This window comes from Dermacentor albipictus, chromosome 2, assembly GCF_038994185.2.
Source record: "Dermacentor albipictus isolate Rhodes 1998 colony chromosome 2, USDA_Dalb.pri_finalv2, whole genome shotgun sequence".
Lineage (NCBI taxonomy): Eukaryota > Metazoa > Arthropoda > Arachnida > Ixodida > Ixodidae > Dermacentor > Dermacentor albipictus.
The window spans coordinates 24,486,336-24,507,402 of record NC_091822.1 but is presented as its reverse complement, the minus strand read 5'-3'; the positions used below and the strand labels follow the sequence as shown (position 1 = coordinate 24,507,402).

At 48.7% G+C, this 21,067-nt stretch overlaps 1 protein-coding gene and 1 non-coding gene across 2 annotated transcripts in view; one reads left to right on the top strand and one right to left on the bottom strand.

The window, feature by feature from the left end:
* Window positions 1-20,262, bottom strand: part of LOC139055670 (uncharacterized) — a 194,490-nt gene extending 174,228 nt beyond the window's left edge. Inside the window, exons 1-3 of the mRNA XM_070533198.1 lie at window positions 20,129-20,262; window positions 16,845-17,021; window positions 11,323-11,383 (exon numbers count right to left, since the gene is read on the bottom strand). Coding sequence (XP_070389299.1) covers window positions 11,323-11,383; window positions 16,845-17,021; window positions 20,129-20,262 — 372 coding nt within the window. The remainder of the gene's footprint in view (window positions 1-11,322; window positions 11,384-16,844; window positions 17,022-20,128) is intronic.
* On the top strand, window positions 8,537-8,609 carry TRNAS-CGA (transfer RNA serine (anticodon CGA)). The gene has a single exon. It is a non-coding gene; the product is annotated as a tRNA-Ser (tRNA).
* Window positions 20,263-21,067: the final 805 nt, after the last annotated feature.

The window sequence follows — 21,067 nt, the reverse complement described above, 5'->3', positions numbered from 1 at the left end:
TAATCTCGATGCTAACACCCAAATCGATGCCATTTTTCTGTATTATGCTGAAGCATTTGATAAGTTACCTCACCAACGCCTAATACTTAAGCTCTCCCAGCTGGCTCTGCCCCCTGACATCTTAAATTGGGTTATTGAATTTCTCCCTAACCCATCACAGTCAGTGCATGTCAACAATCGCACCTCCGCACCCCTCCCTGTAACATCTGGCGTCCCACAAGGTAGCGTTCTAGGCCCCCTACTTTTTCTTACTTATATTAACGACCTTCCCCTTAATGTTTCCTCTCAAATCCGTATGTTCGCTGACGATTGTGCCATCTACCACACAATTGCTAATGACTCTGACCACAGTATTTTACAAAATTACCTTAACAAAGTACAAGACTGGTGCAACGACTGCTTAATGACCCTTAACTCCGATAAATGTAAAGTAATGTGCTTCACTCGCCGCCATCAGCCCTTATACTGACCGTATAATATTTCTAATACTTCCTTAGAAAAAGTGGACACATTTAAATACCTCGGCGTCACGCTTTCATACGACTTAGAGTGGTCTGCTCATTTAACGCGCATTACGTCCTCCGCTAACCAAGCATTGGGATTCCTAAAACGCCATCTGCGTCATGCACCGGATCACGTCAAACTACTAGCATTCAAGACGATCGTACGTCCGAAAATTCAATACGCATCCCCCATCTGGTCACCCCATCAAACTTACCTTATCCATGCACTTGAAAAAATTCAGAATCGTGCGGCAAGATTCATTCATTCTTCGCGTTCTTACAACACTAGCGTATCACTACTAAAAGCACAGTCCGCCTTAAACACGATATCATCCCGGCGTCGCATTGATTCGTTAATCCTCTTTCATAAGTTTTTCTACAGTTCGCTCCATCATGCACCATATGTGCTGGCCCCACCCCCTCGCCATTCCCTGCGTACAGGGCATTCCTTGCAAGTAACCCGTCCACGCAGCCGAACTACAACCTTCTCTGCATCCTTCTTTTGCCGATCATCAACTGACTGGAATGGCCTGCCCCATCACATAACCGAAATCACCTGTTCAATGACGTTTGCTGATAAGCTTAATACTAATATTCTTCATTGAACTCATGTGGTCACTAATTAAAATGAACATTTGTAAACCCCACCCGTTATGTAATACCCCCATTGGGGGGTCTTTAAGGAAATAAATGTGAAGTTGAGTGAAGTGAAGTCATCCAGCAAGTACTTCAATGTTCAAGGGGAGTGTCTATTCATGTCCTGCATTTACCTCAGTTTCTCGATTATTAAAGCTCTGTTCGCAATAGTAGTGATGCCACAGATTCTCAAGCACTAATCTATCACTTTAGCTTGACTTAATATTTGCCTTTAGTTTCCCTTTGAAAGGAATTATAGCTCGATTAATGTTAAACAGTTCCCTGTAGCGAGCGCTCAAGAATGCAGGCAAAGCAAGTGAGTTGATAAAGATAACTACGTGGCATATCCACCTCCAGGGCATGTGTGTGAGAATAGTAATTTTCGAGACCAAATGTGGTGTCCGCTGCATGGACATGGAAAGTTTAGCGTAAGAAAGAAATAATGACTTTGTATTGGTGGATGTGCTTCCTTACAGGTACTGCACAGCCATCGCTCGTGTTCGAGTACGTATTCGAGACTCCGACAGCGACGCAACGCATCGTCATTCTTGCAACAGCTCAAATCACGAGCGCCACAGGGAGAACGCACGCGGAGAGAGATGCCAGTCAACTCGCAAATGATGACCGAGCTTTTCGCCTGGCTGCCTAGGCGCAACTGAGCGGTCAACAGTTGCCCATTGATTGATTGATTGATTGATTGATTGATTGATTGATTGATTGATTGATTGATTGATTGATTGATTGATTGATTGATTGATTGTTTGATTGATTGATTGATTGATTGATTGATCAACTTTTATTTTACAGTCCTGCAGAACGCGTATTAGCACGTCGCGGGCCGCTCCCACGTCGGGACCGACAGGCCTAGCCTGCCAGCCGCATCGTGGGCCTGCTGGACAGCCCAACGTTGCTCAGCCACGAGTGGGTTGCGGAGGGCCGTTTCCCACCTAGCTCAGCTGAGGTCAGGGCTTGCTATAGAGATACATCCCCAGAGCATGCGCGAAAGTGTTGATCTATCCGCGCAAGCAGGGCACGCGTCATCAGTGTAAATCTCCGGATATATCGCATGTAACGTGAACAGGTTGGGATAGGTTTCTGTCTGCAGCAGTCTGAATGTCAGTGCCTGAGGCCTAGTGAGCTTGGGCTGAGGAGGAGGGTATTGTCGCCGCGAGAGATAGAAGTGTTTAAGAAGTTCATTATAAGTGGCAGGTGCGTCCCTACCATGCGTAAGTCTCTCTTCGGCCGTTACAGCGCCAGCGCGGTCAGTCAGTGCGCGCGCGGCAGCGTGGGCCGTCTCATTGAAGTTCATGGGGACACCCGCCATGTGCCCAACGTGGGCTGGGAACCAAGTAAGCAAGTGATATTTGATTCTATCCGGACCTGCCTTACGAAGCAGCCCAAAAGCCTGTTCTGAGATCACTCCACACTGAAATGCCCTAATGGCCGACCGTGAGTCACTGTAGATGACGTCGCTGCTGTCATCAAGCATCGCCAAGGCAATGGCCACCTGCTCGGCTATCGCCGGATCTCCGGTTCGTACAGATGCACAGTTCATGAGTCGCTGTTTGGAATCCACCACTACTGCAGAAAAGGAGCACCCCTTCAGATATGCGGCCGCGTCAACAAAGCAGGCTCTACGCCCCTCTGTCTGGATCTGTTTGAGTATGGCTGAAGCTCTTGCTTTCCTTCTACCCTTGTTATATTCAGGGTGTACATTTCTTGGTATCGGCGATACGGAGATCAAATCTCGTATGTCCCGTGGTAACTGGCATTTTCTTGGTGCTTCTGCAGATGGTGGGTAGCCGAGCTCTTGTAATATCCTCCTACTGGCGGCGGTCGTGGAGAGTCTGGCAAGTTGCGCTCTTTCCTGAGCCTCTGCAATCTCCTCCAGAGTGTTATGCACATCTAGCTGGAGGAGGCGATTGGTGTTGGTGAAGATCGGTATACCCAGGGCTCGCTTAGTTATTTTCCTGAGCAACGTGTTGAGTTTGTTCCTCTCTGCTCTTTGCCATCTGTGCATAGCCGCCACGTAGGCAAAGTGGCAAAGCACAAAGGCGTTAATCAACCGTAACCGATTGTCTCCTTTAAGGCCATGATGGCGGTTGGCCACCCTTCGGATGAGACGTACTGCGTTGTCCGTCTTGGTCGTGAGCTTGATTATCGTTTACGCGTTAGATCCAGTAGATTCGACTACCATGCCGAGTGTTCTTATTGCGTCGACCCTAGGAATCTTGTCTCCCTTGCCCGTGCGAAGACAAATGGTGCTGTCAGACAGTGGTCTCCAGCCCATGGGCTTACGACTTCTTCTTAAGGGGCGGTATAGTAAAAGCTCTGACTTCTTAGCCGAACAGTTTAATCCCGTGGGTAGAAGATAGCCCTCCGTGACCTCGATGGCCTCCTGTAACGCACTCTCAACCTGTCCATCACTTCCTCCAACACACCAAATGGTAATGTCATCCGCATAGATGGTATGCCTGATGCTCTCGACTCGTGAGAGTGTTCTGGAAAGGCCGATCATGGTCAGGTTAAACAAAGTAGGTGAGATCACCGAGCCCTGTGGAGTGCCCCTTGTTCCAAGCTCCACCTCTTCCGCGATCATGTCTCCTGCGCGGAGAGTCGCTCTTCTTCGGTGAAAAAATGACCTGACGTAATCATGGAATCTTACGCCCAGACCAAGCTCGGATATCGATTGCAGTATAAATTGATGGGCTATCTTATCGAAAGCCTTCTCCAAATCTAATCCAAGGATGGCCCGAGTGCCCCGCGTGTCATTGTCGATTATCTGACTCTTGATAAGCTTCATGGCGTCCTGTGTGGACAGACCTGCCCTGAAGTCAATCATCGTGTGGGGGTAGAGTTCCTTGTGTTCGATGAACCTCGTGAGCCTGTTGAGTATGACATGTTCTGCGACCTTGCCAACGCAGGATGTGTGCGATATTGGTCGCAAGTTGTCCAGGCTTGATGATTTGCCAGGTTTGGGGATCAGTACTGTAAGTGCCCGCTTCCATGCTTCCGGGACCTTGCCTTCCTTCCATGTCTCGTTGATGACTTCTGTCAGGTATTCTATCGAGTGATCGTCCAGGTTACGGAAGGTCCTATTTGAGATGCCGTCGGGACCAGGAGCAGACTTGCTATTAAGCTCATGCAGCGCACTCCTAACCTCTTCCGTGCTGATGTCTGCATCCAGCTCGGAGTTGGGTGGCCCAAGGTAGTCTGCGTAGGCGACCGATGTCCCTTGCCGGGGACCAACAGGGAGGTACTTCTCCACCAGGCTCTGCAGGACTTCCTCCGTGGTCTTGGTTCGTGTGGCTGTATGCAGAAGCTTTGCCATCACATGCTGCTGGTTGGACCTTGTGCTGGTGTCGTCCAGAAGATGCTTTAAAAGATTCCAGTTTTGACCATTCCGCATCTGACCATCAACTGAGTTGCACACCTCGTCCCATTGTTGCTTCGAGAGGGTGTGGCAGTACTCCTCTGTGGTTCTATTGAGTTCAGCAATCTTTTTGCGTAGTCTGCGATTTAGCCGTTGGCCCTTCCATAGATTGAGGAATGACTGCTTAGCCTCTAGTAGATGGGCTAGGCGACTATCCATCTTTCCCACGGGAAGATCCGTGCATATTTTGTGAGTGTTACACTTGATATCTTCCCTGATCTGGTCCATTCACTGTTCAAGGCTCAGTCTGGTGGTTGGACGTCGGCGCTCATTTCTTATGTTGCGGAACTTGTCCCAATCCGTGAAGAAGAACTCCTTCGACCTCTTAGGTGTTGTTGGAAAGTGTGTAGCGAGGATATAATGATCGCCGCCAAGATCAACAGCAGTGTTAGTCCGTTGCGCCTTTGACAAATTCTTGACGAACGTTAAATCCGGAGTCGAGTCGCTGCACGAAGATGTTCCCATTCTGGTCGGAAAAGACTTATCAGTGACGAGCGTAAGGTCCAAGTCTGTAGCATACTGCCATAACTCCTTTCCCTTGACCGTGTGGTACATGTAGCCCCATGTGTAGTGCGGGGCATTGAAGTCCCCGGCTATCACCAAAGGATTAGTCCCGGCGAGGTTGATTGCCTTCCTTAGAAACACTTTGAAACGCTGGCGAAGGTCATTGGGGCTACTATGCACGTTAAGAATGAAAACGCTCTGGCGTCTCAATCGGCCTGGTATGATTTCTATCATCACATGCTCTGCCTTACAGGTGGCCATCCCCAGGTCGTGAGTGATATATGTGAGGGTGCATACACTTACAAGGGTGCATACACCTCTCCTCCCAGTTTGACCAAGAATCGATTGATATCCCGATAAATTGACTTCAGCAGATAGGGTTTCTTGAATAAGGATTACATGTGGTTTTTCGAAATTGCTGCGAATGTACTGCTGCAGAGGCGATTTCTTCTTAAGAAAGCCCCTGCAGTTCCATTGCCAAATGCGAAAAGATTCATTTGAGCCCGCCATCTTGTTGCTGTCTACTTTTGTCCCCATATTCTGCGGATGAATTGTCCCCAGTTATAGGGGACCCAATGGTAGTATGTGGTACGACATTGACGCTAGGACCAGGGATTGGCAACATTACGTTCTCTATAAACGATTCTATTTTGGACACACGTTTGCTCATACTTTCAGTTTGAAAGGCCATTTCGCTTTGCATCTGGCAGACCTTCACCGCCAGTTGCCTTACGCTGTCGCTTAGCGCGGAAACCATTTCGCAAATTTCTGACGTTGCGCGTCCCGGAAGACTATCCTGCTCACAAGCCACTGCTCGTTTTTTAGAGGGTCTCGCCTCATCTTGTTCGCCCTCCACTATAGGAACCTCCATAGGTTGGGGTGTTTCCAACGGAGCGGACGCAGGCGGAGGACGCGTTCCTCTCGCGTGTTTGATCTCCGCGATTTCGGACGTAAGCTTTTTAATAACCTCCCTCATATTCGCATTCTCGCGTTCAAGTTGTGCTATTTTATGCGCGCTTCCTGTCACATGCTCTGAGGATGCCCCCGACCTCACCTCTGCCTGTCCTCCACGGATAATGTCAGCCCAGGTGGTTGGTCTCGACGATCCAGGAACCGGTCCTGTCTGGTGCCCTCTGGGTCTGGAACTGGACCTGGTGCGGCTGTCGGGCCTAATGCGGCTTCCGGAATTGATGCGTATTCTCATCCCTCTAGACGCTGTCCGTCCTCTGGATCTGGAGCGCCCCCGGGATCTGGATCGCCCTCTGGACTGGGAACGGCCTCGGGTGCCGGATGGGGCCGATAAGTCCGATTCTTGAGAGCGCGGTTGCCTTTCACCGGAGATAGCTGGAAAGTGTTGCTCATCCTTGAAGGGTGGTGATGGCATGCTTCTTTCCTCCCACTCAGCGTTGCGAGCGCGTTCTCCTCTTCTGCGTCGAACTACGTACGGCGTCTGGAAGCGTTTCTTGCATTCCTTAGCTGCGGTCAGGTGGGCCTCGCCGCATAACTTGCATTTTGGATCGCAGCTGTGTTGTTCATAGGGATTGGTTGCTCCACAACCCCTGCATACCACTTCCTCTGGTGACGGGCAGACATCGGAGCGGTGTCCAAGGCGTCCGCAGGTGTAACAAACATCCATCTGTTTGTGGTAAAGCGTGCACCTGATCAGAGTGCCCCCATACGCAACGTAATTTGGGACCTTATATCCCTCGAATAACACCACCACAGTTCCAGTATTCTTGATTCTTCTGGCACCGAGGGCGAGTGGATTTCTTCGGGTGACGATCTTCCTGTCAATGACCTCAGGTCTGTCCTCGATTGCGATGCGCCGAATTACCCCCTTGCAAGTGGCGTGCGGCGCAGCAACATACGGGCTCACCTCATGCTGCTTCCCGGCGACTGTAATGTTCTCCACAGCGGCGTAACGAACCACGTGTTCGTGACTAGATGTGCTGATCACCATCACATTTTGCATCGGATTGGGGCACATGGTGTCCCATTCTCTTTCCGTCGTACTGATACCCGTTGCAGCCCATATGGCTTCTGCGACCACTGTTGGGCCTGCCTTGGTAATACTCAGTCCACCTCTGGGTCTGACCACAATCTTCATTTCGTCCTTTGGTAGTGGTGGCATTTTGCTGCCCCGGATAATCTTGCTTTTAGCTTCTTTATATCTATTTCGGTCCGGCAGCGTATCTTGGCCGTCAGGGTGGGCCGCGAACGAGCTTGCGCCAAGACGCCGGAAGCGTTCTTGCAAACGCGCCGTTTGGCGACCGTTATCCAGCCAGAATCTTTCCCAAAACCTTTGGGGGCTAAATCGTCCCCGTCGTCTTCACTCTCCATCGCACAAAAAGCGCTGAACTAGCACCTACAGGCTAACGCACAGGTCCATGCCGATTTGATCGAAGGGCCCTCGAGGCGGCTCAATAGGATGGAGCAATCCCGCAGGTTTCACATTGGCTGACTTTCGACGCTGGCATTCACGGCAAGCTTGGACGTATCTTGGACGTATAAACTGGCGAGTTTCGGCCAGTAGTAGGATTTCAGTACCATGGCAAGTGTTCGAGTGAAATCCAAATGGCCGGACGCAGGCTCGTCGTGGCATGCGAACAGGATTTCATCGCGAAGCTCTGCTGGTACGACCAAAAGATAGGTTTTGCTGCCGCAGAATTCTTCTTGTATACGATTCCCTGTCGCAAACAAAACGAAAACAATCCGTGAGCAATTTGTCGGGACAGACATACTTTGCGGTCTTCTAGATGTTCAATGATAGGTCGCAATTCACAATCTGCTTGCTGCCGTCTAGATACGTCTGCCTCGCTTATGGCGCCGACAAAAGTGTTATCATCTTCGGTGTGTTGACCGGCAGCTTCAGGAGGCGCGCTCGACAATGTGCCAGCATCGTCGCGTGTGTGGCCTGACTTGTACACGATGATTATGTCCTATTCCTGCAGGCGCAGGCTCCAGCGTGCCAGTCATCCTGAAGGGTCTCTTAGAATCTCCAGCCAGCATAAGGAGTGATCATTCGTCATGACCCTGAATGGGCAGCCATAGAGATAAGGTCGGAACTTTGTGAGTGCCGATACGAAGGCAATGAACGAGAAGAAAGGAGGTTAACCGAGGGGCCCGATTTCTTATGACCAAGGGGCCCGAACCGAGGGGTCCGAGGGGCCCGGCTCCTTATGATATGGCTAATAAAAATCGGGACCCTCGGTTAACCCCCTTTCTTCTCGTTTAGTACATAACGAGGGTCTCGAATCCGGCTACATTGATTCCTTGAGGTAGCATATGTGGGTTTATTGACCAGTTGCCTTCACCTAAAAAGATCACGTTCTCGTGACGCCTGCGGCAAAAAAGACGTTCCACGTCCGCCGCCAAGGTCTGTGAGTGGTGACGCTGGCTAATACTCCCAGGGTTCTACTAGAACACATAAATAGCCAAAAAAAGTGGATGGGGAAACAGCGCCGCGGTAGCTCAATTGGTAGAGCATCGCACCCGAAATGCGAAGGTTGTGGGTTCGATTCCCACCTGCGGCAAGTTGTTTTTTCATCCACTTTAATTTCCATTAATTTATAGTTTCTTTATTTCATTCATTAATCACAAGTAATTTCCCCTATGTTGTCCTTGGTGTCAGGGTATGTTGGCTTCTTATCATATGAAGGCAAGACACTCTTTCTCCGTGGTAGTGTAATTGGACTCAGGTCGCCATAGGATGCGGCTGCAGCAAGCTATGACCCTTTCGCCGTTCTCCTGCCGCTGTACGAGCACCGTACCCAGACCAACGTTACTGGCATCGGTATTTCGTTTCGGCTTCCTCGTCAAAATGCCCAAGAACAGGGGGCGATGCCCGGTGGTGTGGAAGCTCAGTGAAATCCGCTGCCTGTTCAGAGCTCCAGATGAACGGCGTGCCATCTCTAGGGAGACGAGTAAATGGTTTGGCAATTTTAGAAAAATTGCGTATAAAGCACCGGTATTATGCGCACAGCCCCAGGAAACATCTAACGCTTTTCTTGTCGGTAAGAGTCGGGAAAGCAGCTACAGTGGTATCTTTCTCCGGATCAGGGCGGGATGCCTTCCGCGCTCACGCCATGTCCAAGGAACTTCAGTTCTTCATAACCAAAGTGGCATTTCTCAGGCTTTACAGTGAGGTTGGCCGATCGGATTGCCTCGGGCACTTGCCGCAGTCGGTTAAGATGTTCGGAGAAGCTGCCTGAACATACGACCACTTCATCTAAGTAGACGAGACAGGTTTGCCATTTTAGGTCGGCTAGCACAGTGTTCATCATCCGTTGGAAGGTTGCCGGAGCAAAGCACAACCCGAACGGAAGTACTGGGAACTCATAAAGTTCATCCGGAGTGACAGAGGCTGTTTTCTCCCGGTCACGCTCGTCAACCTCAATATGCCAGTACCCACTTTTCAAGTGAAGGGAGGACAAATACTTGGCTCACCGTAGCCGGTCGAGAGAGTCATCTATGCGCGGCAACGGGTAGACCTCTTTCCTTGCGTCGTTATTGAGTTTTCTGTAATCGACCCAGAAGCGGAGAGTGCCGTCGTTCTTCTTTACCAGGACAACCTGTGACGACCGCGGACTGTTTGAAGGTTGGTTGACGCCATCGTCAATCATTTTGACTTGTTGAATTCCTTCGCATTCTTTCTCCGAAACGCGGTACTGCTGCTGGTGAATAGGACGATGCCTATTCACCAGCAGCAGTAGCAGTTTTATCCTGTGCTGCGTGGTTGGCGTCTGACTGATTTTAGACGATCGAGCGAAGCAGTCCTTGAATTCACAGAACAGTCCTCGCAGCACCTCCTTATTGTCCTCCGACAGCTCGTTGTTGATGTTGATATTTGTAACGCATTCTTCATTGCTGCCGCTTTCTCCCAAAGTGAAACACTCAGTGACGTCCTACAAGGCTTCAGCGTAACGACGGCAGTGCCACGGAAGAGGAGTTGGTGCTCATTTGTGAAGTTAGCGATCGAGACGTCAGCTTGGCCATAACTAACCTCAACGATTCCTCGAGCCACGCCAATTCCAAACGTAAGTAGAAGGGAGACGTCGCAGTCTGCGAGTACTTCGCCTTGATATGTGCCATGGACGCTACCGCAATCATTATACTAGCACGAGGTGTTATCGTGACGCTGTCGTCTGAAATTCGAAGAGCGGCTCTGTGGCGGCAGGCGTCTCGTGAGGTCGCGTTCTTTGTAGAGAACAAAATACAGCGCCGGCAGAGGTCGATGATGGCACCATACTCTCGAAGAAAGCCTATTCCAATTATCAATGCGCGGGAGCATACTCGGAGAACAAAGGAACTGATCGGAAACGTAGAATTTTGAATTTGCACCCGAGAAGTGCACATGCCAAGTGGTTTGCCGACATGTCCGCCAGCTGTCCGTACGCGCGTCCCTGTCCAAGGCGTGACAACCTTCTCCGAACTGCTTGCGAGTTTTCCGCTGATAATCGAGTAGTCAGCGCCAGTCTCTATTACAGCAGTAACATTTCGACCGTCGATCAGCACAGGTATGTTCACTGAAAATTTGTCTCCAGCCTGAGACACCGTAATCGTCAAGCCTCAACCGGTCTGCGGTCGCGTCAATTGGAGGTCTTCCGCACGTCGAGTGTCAGCGGCCTCGCCTCAGAAGGTCGCTGACGCTAGTTTCCCAGGCGAGGGCTCGAAAATCGTCTTTACGACATCCGACCTGTTCCTCTCGAATAGGATGGTCGCGGTGACGGCGTTCGCGACAGGCGCCTTGCTGACGGTGGCGCTTGCTGTCGGGCAATAAAATCTTCAATCTCAGGTGGCCGTTGGCCGAAACGGGGTCGGGGTGAATTAATAGCAAACCCTGGATTCCAAGGCGGCGGTACTGGCACTCTCGGTAGACAAGACCTGCCTGACCACAGTAGTAACAGAGCGGACTGGAGGCGAAGATAGCAATAACGCCGTCTTATGCCACTGATATTTTGATTGTTGTCTGGAAACGCTTAACGATCGGCAGTACTTCTAGGTGTCACTCAAAAGCGCAGAAAGTAATCTTTTTAAACCAACATTATTCACGAACGCGGACTGAAAGCTCGGCGTGTCCGCGAACATCTTCTAAAATGCGGGGCGTGTGCCTCCGGAGGGGAATCGGCCGAACAGTAGCGGCCACGGCACTTCTTAGGCCATGTGACGAGCGTCCATAAAGATCGCATAAACAAACGCAAGCATAAAACGATGATAACATTGGAAGAAATCTCACTGTGCACTTACCATAGTGTCTGAAAAATTGCAGAACTGCGGGTACCGGTAGCAAAGCTTCTCCTTGTTGATCCTGAAAAGCGCACGGATATCGCCGAAATGAAATTTTCACCACGCCTCTGACTTAATTCGGGAAGGAACACCATTTGAACAAACAAACAAACGTACAAACAAAAATTTAAAACAGCTCATGCGACCACTCACTCTCTCACTTACCTAATTATTGAACGCAGCTGTCTATACCTTCCTCACTCCGAAGAGACGTTAATCAAAACACTGCTGTGCTCCCAGAATGACCCTGACAAGCAATGAAGCGGGCAGTGTTACCATTGCTAATGGTATAGTGACATACTGTAAGCAATAGAGGTATATTTTTGTTCTAATAAGCAAGCATACATGGAAATACCTGCCATTTTTTTATAAATGACAGCACAGTTCAGCGATTCCGTCAGCTTTCAACTCATTTACTGCGACAGCAGCATTCTGATGCAGTGAAGACCATCATCTTGATTTGGTAACTAGTAATTTGCTTAAACAACTGCTCTCATACACTATGGGAAAGTGCTTACGGCACCAGCTGGGTTTGTTGGTTCCCAGCTGCGGAAACTAGGAAATCAGTAAATAAGCAATTTATGTTAAATCAAAGGAAAGCTCTTTACTTCTCGAAGCGAGATGAGGATGCGCTGGAACGCTTACTTAAAGATGAGGTGCATCAATGAAGAAGAAGCATGTGCTTGCTGCGGTAAAGCTAGGGAAACGATAGAAGATGTTTTATTAGAATGCGAAAATATCTGCCCAGCTGTCAGTTTAGGCTCCTCATGGCCTCCTGGAAGTCCTTGGGGTTTAGCGACAGCAGGCGGAAAATAAACTCGTCCTCAATAGAGATTAGTAAGAGGCGAGCGGAAGTTTGGTGGCAGAAAAGCAGCCAGACGACAAACAACGAAGGCTTACAAAAGATGTTCCCAATAGTGGTCCAGAAAGTTTGATGCTGGGTATTCTTTGTGCGTTTAAGATAGGTAGAACATTACGAAAAACAATAAAAAGAGCTGGGTGGCGCAACCAACCACCCCGTTTTAAAGGGGATGCTTATAGCATCCATATATGCGGCTGAAGAAGAGTACTCTTCTTCGAAAAAGAACAATTTGAATGAAAGAGCGAAAAAGAAATATTTGAAATATTGTCACAGCCTAGTAGGAGTCGGGAAAACCGGTATAGAGGACGTATAAAAGCCCTTTATCAGAGCAGTCATCGCGACGTGGTTGTCGTCTCAGTTTTTCTACCAGCGCGCTATAGTTCAGCGTCGTTTTCATCGCCTAGCACATACCCGCGGCGACCATATAGGATGTGGCATTTGCCCCTCCTTTGGAAAAAAAGAAGGTATCGTCCCGATGCACCAACCTCCGAAGGCGGTGCACAGATGATGCAAAGTTGAGGTCATGAGGAAAAATATGGCTTCATACGAAGCACGTGCACAACCTCAGGCAGATGCCGCCGGCGTTTGGAGCAGTTATGACTGTCGGGGACAACTTCATAATTCACATCGCTGATGCGGCGCAGAACTGCGTACGGCCCGAAGTATCTTCGCAGGAGCTTCTCAGACAGCCCACGCCGACGAATAAGAGTCCAGACCCCCACCTGGTCACGGACGTTGCATTTGACGGGTCTGTGCCGAAGATTGTAGTGTCGGGCACCGTATTCCTGTTGTTGCTGCATTCGGAAACGCGCAAGCTGCCCGACTTCCTCTGCGCGTTGCGTAAACTCATTGGCACCAGCCTCGTCGTCACCGCACTCGTGTGGCAGCATTGCGTCCAACATTGGTGTCACTTCCTGGCCATAAACGAGGTTGAAAGACGTCACGCGTGTTGTCTCTTGGCGAGCAGTGTTATACGCAAATGTAACATATGGTAAAATCTCGTCCCAGTTCTTGTGGTCGACGTCGATGTACATACTCATCATGTCTGCCAGCGCCTTATACAAACGTTCTGTCAGGCCATTGGTTTGGGGATGATAAGCTGTGGTCTTTCGGTGAGTGGTACAACTCAGTCGCAAAATGGTATCCAGAAGCGCAGCCGTCAACGCAGCACCTCTGTCTGTTATGACCACTGCGTGAGCGCCATGCCTTAGGACGACGGGCTCGATGAAAAATTGCGCTGCTTCGGCTGCTGTTCCACGTTCGATAACACCTGTTCTGGTGTATCGATTAATTTAATCTGTGACGACGATTATCGATCTATTTCCGGCAGTAGACAGTGGAAATGGACCTAAAAGGTCCATGCCAATTTGTTCGAACGGCGCGTGCGGTATCTGAACAGGATGCAGCAGTCCAGCTAGCTTACCGGGTAGGGCTTTGCGGCGCTGGCAATCCACGCATGTCTGTATGTAACGTTTCACGATTGATGCAAGCCTCGGCTAATAGTACATTAGCCTAAGTTTTGCCAATGTGCGGGTGTAGCCCAAGTGACCAGCGGTCGGCTCGTTGTTACAGGCATCTAGGACTTCGTCGCGAAGAGATGCGGGAATGACGAGTAGGCAGCTGCTGCCACTAGGTGAAAAGTTCTTTTTATAGACAACGTCGCGGCGCAAGCAAAATGAAGGCAGTCCTCTGGCGAATAACCTCGGTATGCTGCTTGTTCTTCCCTCTAAGTAATCGCCCCTCTTCAGTTACTTACGGAGCGTGGTCGTTACTTCCTATCCAAGGTCGCCGAGTATCTGCTCCGCTTCTGTACTCCGAGCACAATGTTCCTATCGCGCACCACCCTCAAACGAATGGCCTCGCCGAAAGCCTCAACTGCACGCTAACTGAAATCCTTGCCATCTACGTCTCCAACGATCACCGTGAGTGGGACGTTGCTCTGTGATACATCATCTTTCCGTATAATTCGTCTCGTCATGGCACCACCGAATTTTCATAGTACTATCTTTTCTTTGGACGCGACTCTGCATTGACCTTGGAGAGAGACCTCTTTTTTTTTGCAACAGAGGCAGTGCGAAGGAAGGACGTCTCACATTTCCCTGCTTGATTTTCCAGGCGTATCGAGAGCAAACCGTCACAGAAGAATTGTAGACAAGCGCAGCGTGACCACTCCTCAAGTGGGTGCGGCCAGACCCTCCAGTTATCAACTGATCCTGCTGAATCTGGTGGATCACGTGGAGCTAGTCCTCACCGGAGCATGGGATAAAACGATGCCCGCATCGAAGAAGCAGCATTCGGCAACAGACACGGCGCGAAGGAAGGATGGCTCACATTTCCCTGCTTGATTTTCCAGGCGCATGGAGAGCAAACCGTCACCGAAGAATAGTAGACAAACGCAGCGTGACCACTGCTCAAGTGGGCGCGGCCAGACCCTCCAGTTATCAACTGATCCTGCTGAACCTGGTGGATCACGTGGAGCTAGTATAGTATATAAGTGATCAAGTATAAATTTTATATTTATTTGTGCGCATAGACTACTTGTTTTGTAGTTATTCAAATGTACTACTTCGTGCTGGTATACGTACATTTTCGTATAGTGACGCCTACCCACCTGCGTACTCACATGTGAGCGCCATTGCTTTGTTGCCTTTTATTAGTTTTTGCGCTGGTCAACTAGCCTGTGCGCAGATTTTTGGCTAGAACACAACAATATAATTCTTTTTATGAGGGATTCATTCGACAGCGTAAATCTGCGCATGCCTTTTTTCTGCCCTCATCATCATCACTCTTATTAAGGCGGAAACCTTAGATGGCTCATGAGACAGGAGAGCACGTTGTTGTGCGAGTTGGTCGTACATACTTAAAGAAGGGAATTGCGCTAAAAAAGACACGGACGAGTAAGGACATGGACGTCCATGTCCTTACTCGTCCGTGTCTTCTTTAGCGCAATTCCCTTCTTTAAGGCTCATGAGACGAAAAATCCGATGCCCGGCATTATGGCACCGGAATTCACAGGGAGTCCGACTCTCGACCTTTCCTGGTAGTCGAACTCATTACCTGTGGTGTTAATTAGACCGAATTAGGGCACAATATCTTATAAGAAAGCTTGAAGCCGAGGCGAAGAAGAAGCGTCAGCCTGACCTTGGGTGTTAATTAAGATGGTTAATTAAGGCACTGAAACCCACAACCTTTGGTGAGAATCGAACCCACTTGGAGATGGGGGCGGACCGGACATATCTCCAACATGGATTTCAAATGGCATCATGAAGAACGAGAGTCGAACGTACTACCTTTGGCCTATATTGAGCCGAGGTTAGTGAAGGCACAGTTACTTAAGGTAGAGTTAATTAAGGCACTACACGCCACGACCTTCCCTGGGAGAAAATAGGAAGCAACATCGCATCAGGATGAAAATGTCAAGTTATGTAATGAATGTCTCGTGAACGGGAAGGCTTTCGCCTTCATCCTCTTTAGGTATGCTGAAGTGGTAGGTTTTTTGTCCCCTCACACCAAAGCAGAGTTACAGGCCTGCTCCTACCAGCTCAGGGCGACCTCTCTGCCTTTCTGCCAGAAGTTCTTCTCCTACTCCCATCATTTTGTTACCCATCATCTCCGTTATTCTCAATATTGGACGGTAAAGAGCTGTCAACGTTTAGCAGCTGCCCTTCAAACTCTCGTTCCCAGCGTTTATAGTCGCGCATCAAGGTTTCATTCAACCTTGTTGATGTAGATTGTTCTTTCGTGAGGTTTTTATTAAGCTATGTCATTTCTTTTTTTCATATCCTTCATAAAAGCGCTTAAGACGTTTTTCAAAGGCCCTGAATTGCTTTCTCAAATCTCGGCCAAGCTTCGGTTTAAATTCAGCAATGTCCTTCTTGTCCCTTTGACAGTTAATACTGCAAAAGTATTCGTAAGGGCGTATGAAGTGACTAAGCTGATTTCGTGCTTGTTTTGTTCTTGTGGAAAAGTTTTAACGCGTTAATTGCAAGCGAGGCTGTTGCTGGCAGCAATACCAATTAATTTTTTTCTTGTTCCTGCGGGGTCTTGAGCTTGAAAGCGCACACATAATAAAATAATTGATTGCAACACAGGAAATAAGAAACACGGTATGGGAGGGTCAAGATTGCCCCCTCCTTACCGTGCAACCGAAGCTTGGTAAATAAACGCGTTAGCATTGCGCCGTCACTGAGTGCGGCCGCATGGTCCCGCAGTCGAATGCGCGACTTACTGCACATCAGCACTTCACCAAAGCCACATAATCGCAAGAGCAGGCACTAACAAAACTAAATAACAAGATATTAAACAAGAGAGAGAGAGAGAATGGAAAGGGAAGAAGGAAAGGCAGGGAGGTTAACCGGACTGAGTGCAGTTTGCTACCCTACAAGCTTCGCCAAAGCCTAATGACAAGGGGCGTGCACCTTTCGCCCGTGTTGTCGCTAGCATAGCGCATACCGTTTAAGAGCTCATGCTTCGTCGGGTTGCACAAATACGAACGGCCAAGATGGGAGGACCAGTATGGATGTTTGGGCTAGCATTGTAAGGAATTTGAAGCCGCGCCGGATGATACACAGGAAGCAGGTGCGAGACCCGTGAGTGTCCAAAGCAGGTTTGCGCCACGTACCAGTTTGTGAGGCAGTAGGAGAGACCCGGATAGAGCAGCGTGCCGGACCCCTCGATGCGAAGGTCAACAGCGCTGCGGTGTTCCAGGTACTCCCGCATGATCTCGGACGCCTGGTACAGGAAGCCCAGCAGCGACAGCACCAGCATGCTTGCCCGCCACCACAACGCCTTGCGCCGTCTGCCGAGATGAAAATATACGCAATACTGATCGTTCTGCTGCGGCTGCGGGGTCACACAACCATGCGCGATTTCGTCAATGCGTGTGTAGAGCGTCTACAACATGCCCATAATTCATGAACACTTGCGAACAAGTTGACCACAGGATGGAAGCAACACTGTCAAGTCTTGTAGTCCACTCCAGGGCCTCGAGCGGTCGCTGGGCCCTGTCGGGTGAAGCGATTGCTAGTAGAGGTCACTCCTCAGCTTCAAGAATATTGTGTATCCAGTGCATATCTGGTCTATGAAACGGCAGTTCAGAGTAGATAGAGAAATATCCATCCATTGCTTGATGTTGTCCTGCTGCCCGAGAACATATCAGCCATATTCACACCCGGTAAGCTAAGTAACCTTTTGAGATTAAATTTGTTCGAGAATATCTGTGCACAAGCAAAGTGCTTCATGATGCAGAACCTCCGCGATCAACGAATGACCCCAGAGATTAACTGTGGCCAGCACATTCAGCTTTCAAGATAAACCCTGACCAACGGTATCGTTCGGGAATAGAATATACAATGATTGCATTGAATAGCAAAGATTCAATGAATATCGCAAAAAAGACGATGGGAGGAGCTACGAAAGTGCAATTAGTGCCACTAAAGACAATTTCATTCGTGGAGGCGGCTCTACCTTGTATTTTAGACCCGTGTGCCATGAACCACTTGCAAGTCTGTGACCTCAGATTGTCTTTTTCCTGTTATCGAGCCTACACACTGCGCTTACTTGACCAACTTCACACACCATTTAGGCCTAAAGAAGACGCACTTGATACTTTCATGTCTTGGCATGGCGTTCCCTTGATTTTTTTTCATGTTCTGTGCCTTGCACTTCAATGCAGCATTGTATGGGAGAAGCGAGCGTTTTCTGCACACACCGATGTTTTCGAAGACCATTAACAGAACATTATGAAACCTGCAGATAAAAAAGGAGAATTAGGATATTGGAGTAATTTTTTCATGATTCTACATGCACGAGAATTTTTGGGTAGGCTGTTTTGGCAGAGTGTCGAATCCAAACGATCGCCAGCGTTGAATTGTGCAAACAAGAAGCTGTCTTTTCAATAATGAAGATGCAACTTCTTTCTCGCTAATTGCCAACGATGCCTTCAATACACCGATGGCAAAGTTCAAATAAGTTTGAAATGTATGATATCAAATTACGATAGATAAAATATCCATTACTCCTCAGTACACGCAAGTTCATGACGTCTCCACGTGTCTGAACACTACGCTAAAAAACAAAAAAGTTAAGGTGAAATAGCTGTTGTGCTATGTTAATTTAGGGACATTAAACAAAACAATGGCACATATCAGTGCATACTAGCGCAACTGTAAGCATTTGTCATCGTCATAAGCCCCTGGTGTAGGATTAAGATGTATGCGTCAAGATACAAAGCCGGCAATATCCTTACTAATATGGATGAGATAGCTGAGAAATTTGAAATCCCACAAGTAACACCGGAAGAAGTAAAGAAAGCCTTGGGAGCTATGCAAAGGGGGAAGGCATCTGGGGAGGATCAGGTAACAGCAGATTTGTTCAAGGATGGTGGGCAGATTGTTCTAAAGAAACTGGCCACCCTGTATGCGCAATGCCTCATGATTTCCAGCGTACCGGAATCTTGGAAGAACGCTAACATAATCCTAATCCATAAGAAAGGGGACGCCAAAGACTTGAAAAATTATAGACCGATCAGCTTACTGTCCGTTGCCTTAGAACACCTTAGACTTCTGTCAACCAAAGGACCAGGCAGGATTCCTTAAAGGCTACTCAACAATAGACCATATTCACACTATCAATCAGGTGATAGAGAAATGTGAGGAATATAACCAACCCTTATATATAGTTTTCATTGATTACGAGAAAGCGTTTGATGCAGTCGAAACCTCAGCAGTCTTGGAGGCATTATGGAATCAGGGTGTAGACGAGCCGTATGTAAAAATACTGAAAGATATCTATAGCGGCTCTACAGCCACCGTAGTCCTCCATAAAGAAAGCAACAAATTCCAATAAAGAAAGGTGTCAGGCAGGGAGATACGATCTCTCCAATGCTATTCACAGCGTGTTTACAGGAGGTATTCAGAGAACTGGATGGGGAAAAATTAGAGATAAGAGTTAATGGAGAACACCTTAGTAACTTGTGATTCACTGATGATATTACCTTGCTTAGTAACTCAGGGGACCAATTGCAATGCATGCTTACTGACCTGGAGAGGCAAAGCAGAAAGGTGGGTCTAAAAATTAATCTGCAGAAAACTAAAGTAATGTTTAACGGTGTCGGAAGAGAACAGCAGTTTACGATAGGTAGCGAGGCACTGGAAGTGGTAAGGGAATACATCTACTTAGGGCAGATAGTGACCGCGGATCCGGATTATAAGACTGAAATAATCAGAAGAATAAGAATGGGCTGGGGGGCGTTTGGCAGGTTTTCTCAGATCATGAACAGCAGGTTGCCATTATCCTTCAAGAGAAAAGTGTATAACAGCTGTGTCTTACCAGTACTCACGTACGGGGCAGAAACCTGGAGGCTTACGAAAACGGTTCTACTAAAATAGAGGATGACGCAACGAGCTATGTAAAGAAGAATGATGCGTGTAACGTTAAGGGACAAGAAAAGAGCAGATTGGGGGAGGGAACAAACGCGAGTTAATGACATCTTAGTTGAAATCAAGAAAAAGAAATTGGTATGGGCAGGGCATGTAATGAGGAGGGAAGATAACCGATGGTCATTAAGGGTTACGGACTGGATTCCAAGGAAAGGGAAGCGTTCATGGGGCGGCAGAAAGTTAGGTGGGCGGATGAAATAAGAAGTTTGCAGGGACAACATGGCCACGATTAGTACATGACCGGGGTAGTTGGAGAAGTATGGGAGAGAGAGGCCTTTGCCCTGGAGTGGGCTTAACCATGATGATGATGATGATGATGATGATTTAGGATTAAGACCAGCCATCTCCCGCCACCCGCAACTGCGGTCCCTTTCCAATATCGTCCTCTCATCCACCGATTGCATGCGCCTCACGCGTTATTTTCGGCACGCCAACTGGCAAGCACTGCCAATAAGTCATTCCTTACATGGCGGTTCGTCGTCCCTCGATGCGGGCGTCACGGCCATTGGCGCTCTGCTGCACCGGCGCGAAGGCGGGCACCACGCTGAGCGCACGGCGCACGCTGATGGGCCCGCGGAATGGCTCGCTCCACTGGATCATTGCTGCAGCCCGGTATTTGCATTAATAGGTGTTGTACCTTTTGCATTTAACACATCAAGTTGCTTTTTGTGATTCGCACGAGCTTGCAACGTGAGATCCTTGCCTATACAACCCTTACACGCGTGTTACTTCGAACATAAAACCTGTGACCTGCCAGAATTGTCTGATTCATTAGACTAATATTATTTTAAAAAGTAAGAAAGACTCGCACACCCGAAGCATCCTGCGATTATATCTTAGGTAAAGCGCGTCATCAAACAATCAGAATCAATCATGCTTTACGCATCACGATCTGTGTTTGCGTTAATGCAATCGCATTCCGCTGCATGCGCGTATGATGACACGACGTTAAAACTTCGTTTAGGCACCTAATTAAACGGGATAAAAAAAATTTACGTGTTTATAGTAGTTACTATATTCGGAGGTGGTTTTTTGCGAGAAGTGAGTGCCCCATACACGCTCCAGTAGACGTGATAGAGAGCAGGGAACTGTGTCTGCGAAGTGTGGTGCATGGCTTGCCAATTTCCAATTACGGTTTTCCTGCCCGAAGTACTGCATCGCAAACAGCACCCGACGTAAACTAATGTACTCAGATTACGTTGCTACGATACAAATTATATGGGCACTCCAAATGCCTTTCGCCGTCACCAGTGCCATCGACGTGATGTTCCGTATCAAGTTCAAGTGCGATAACGTCGTGGCCGCGCACCGTACGCTAAGGGTGCGAGTGCAATCGCGCGAGGGAGGTCTAGCGATGGTGTGTCGAGCTCACGCGCCATCTACGGTCAACCTACTGCAGGGAATT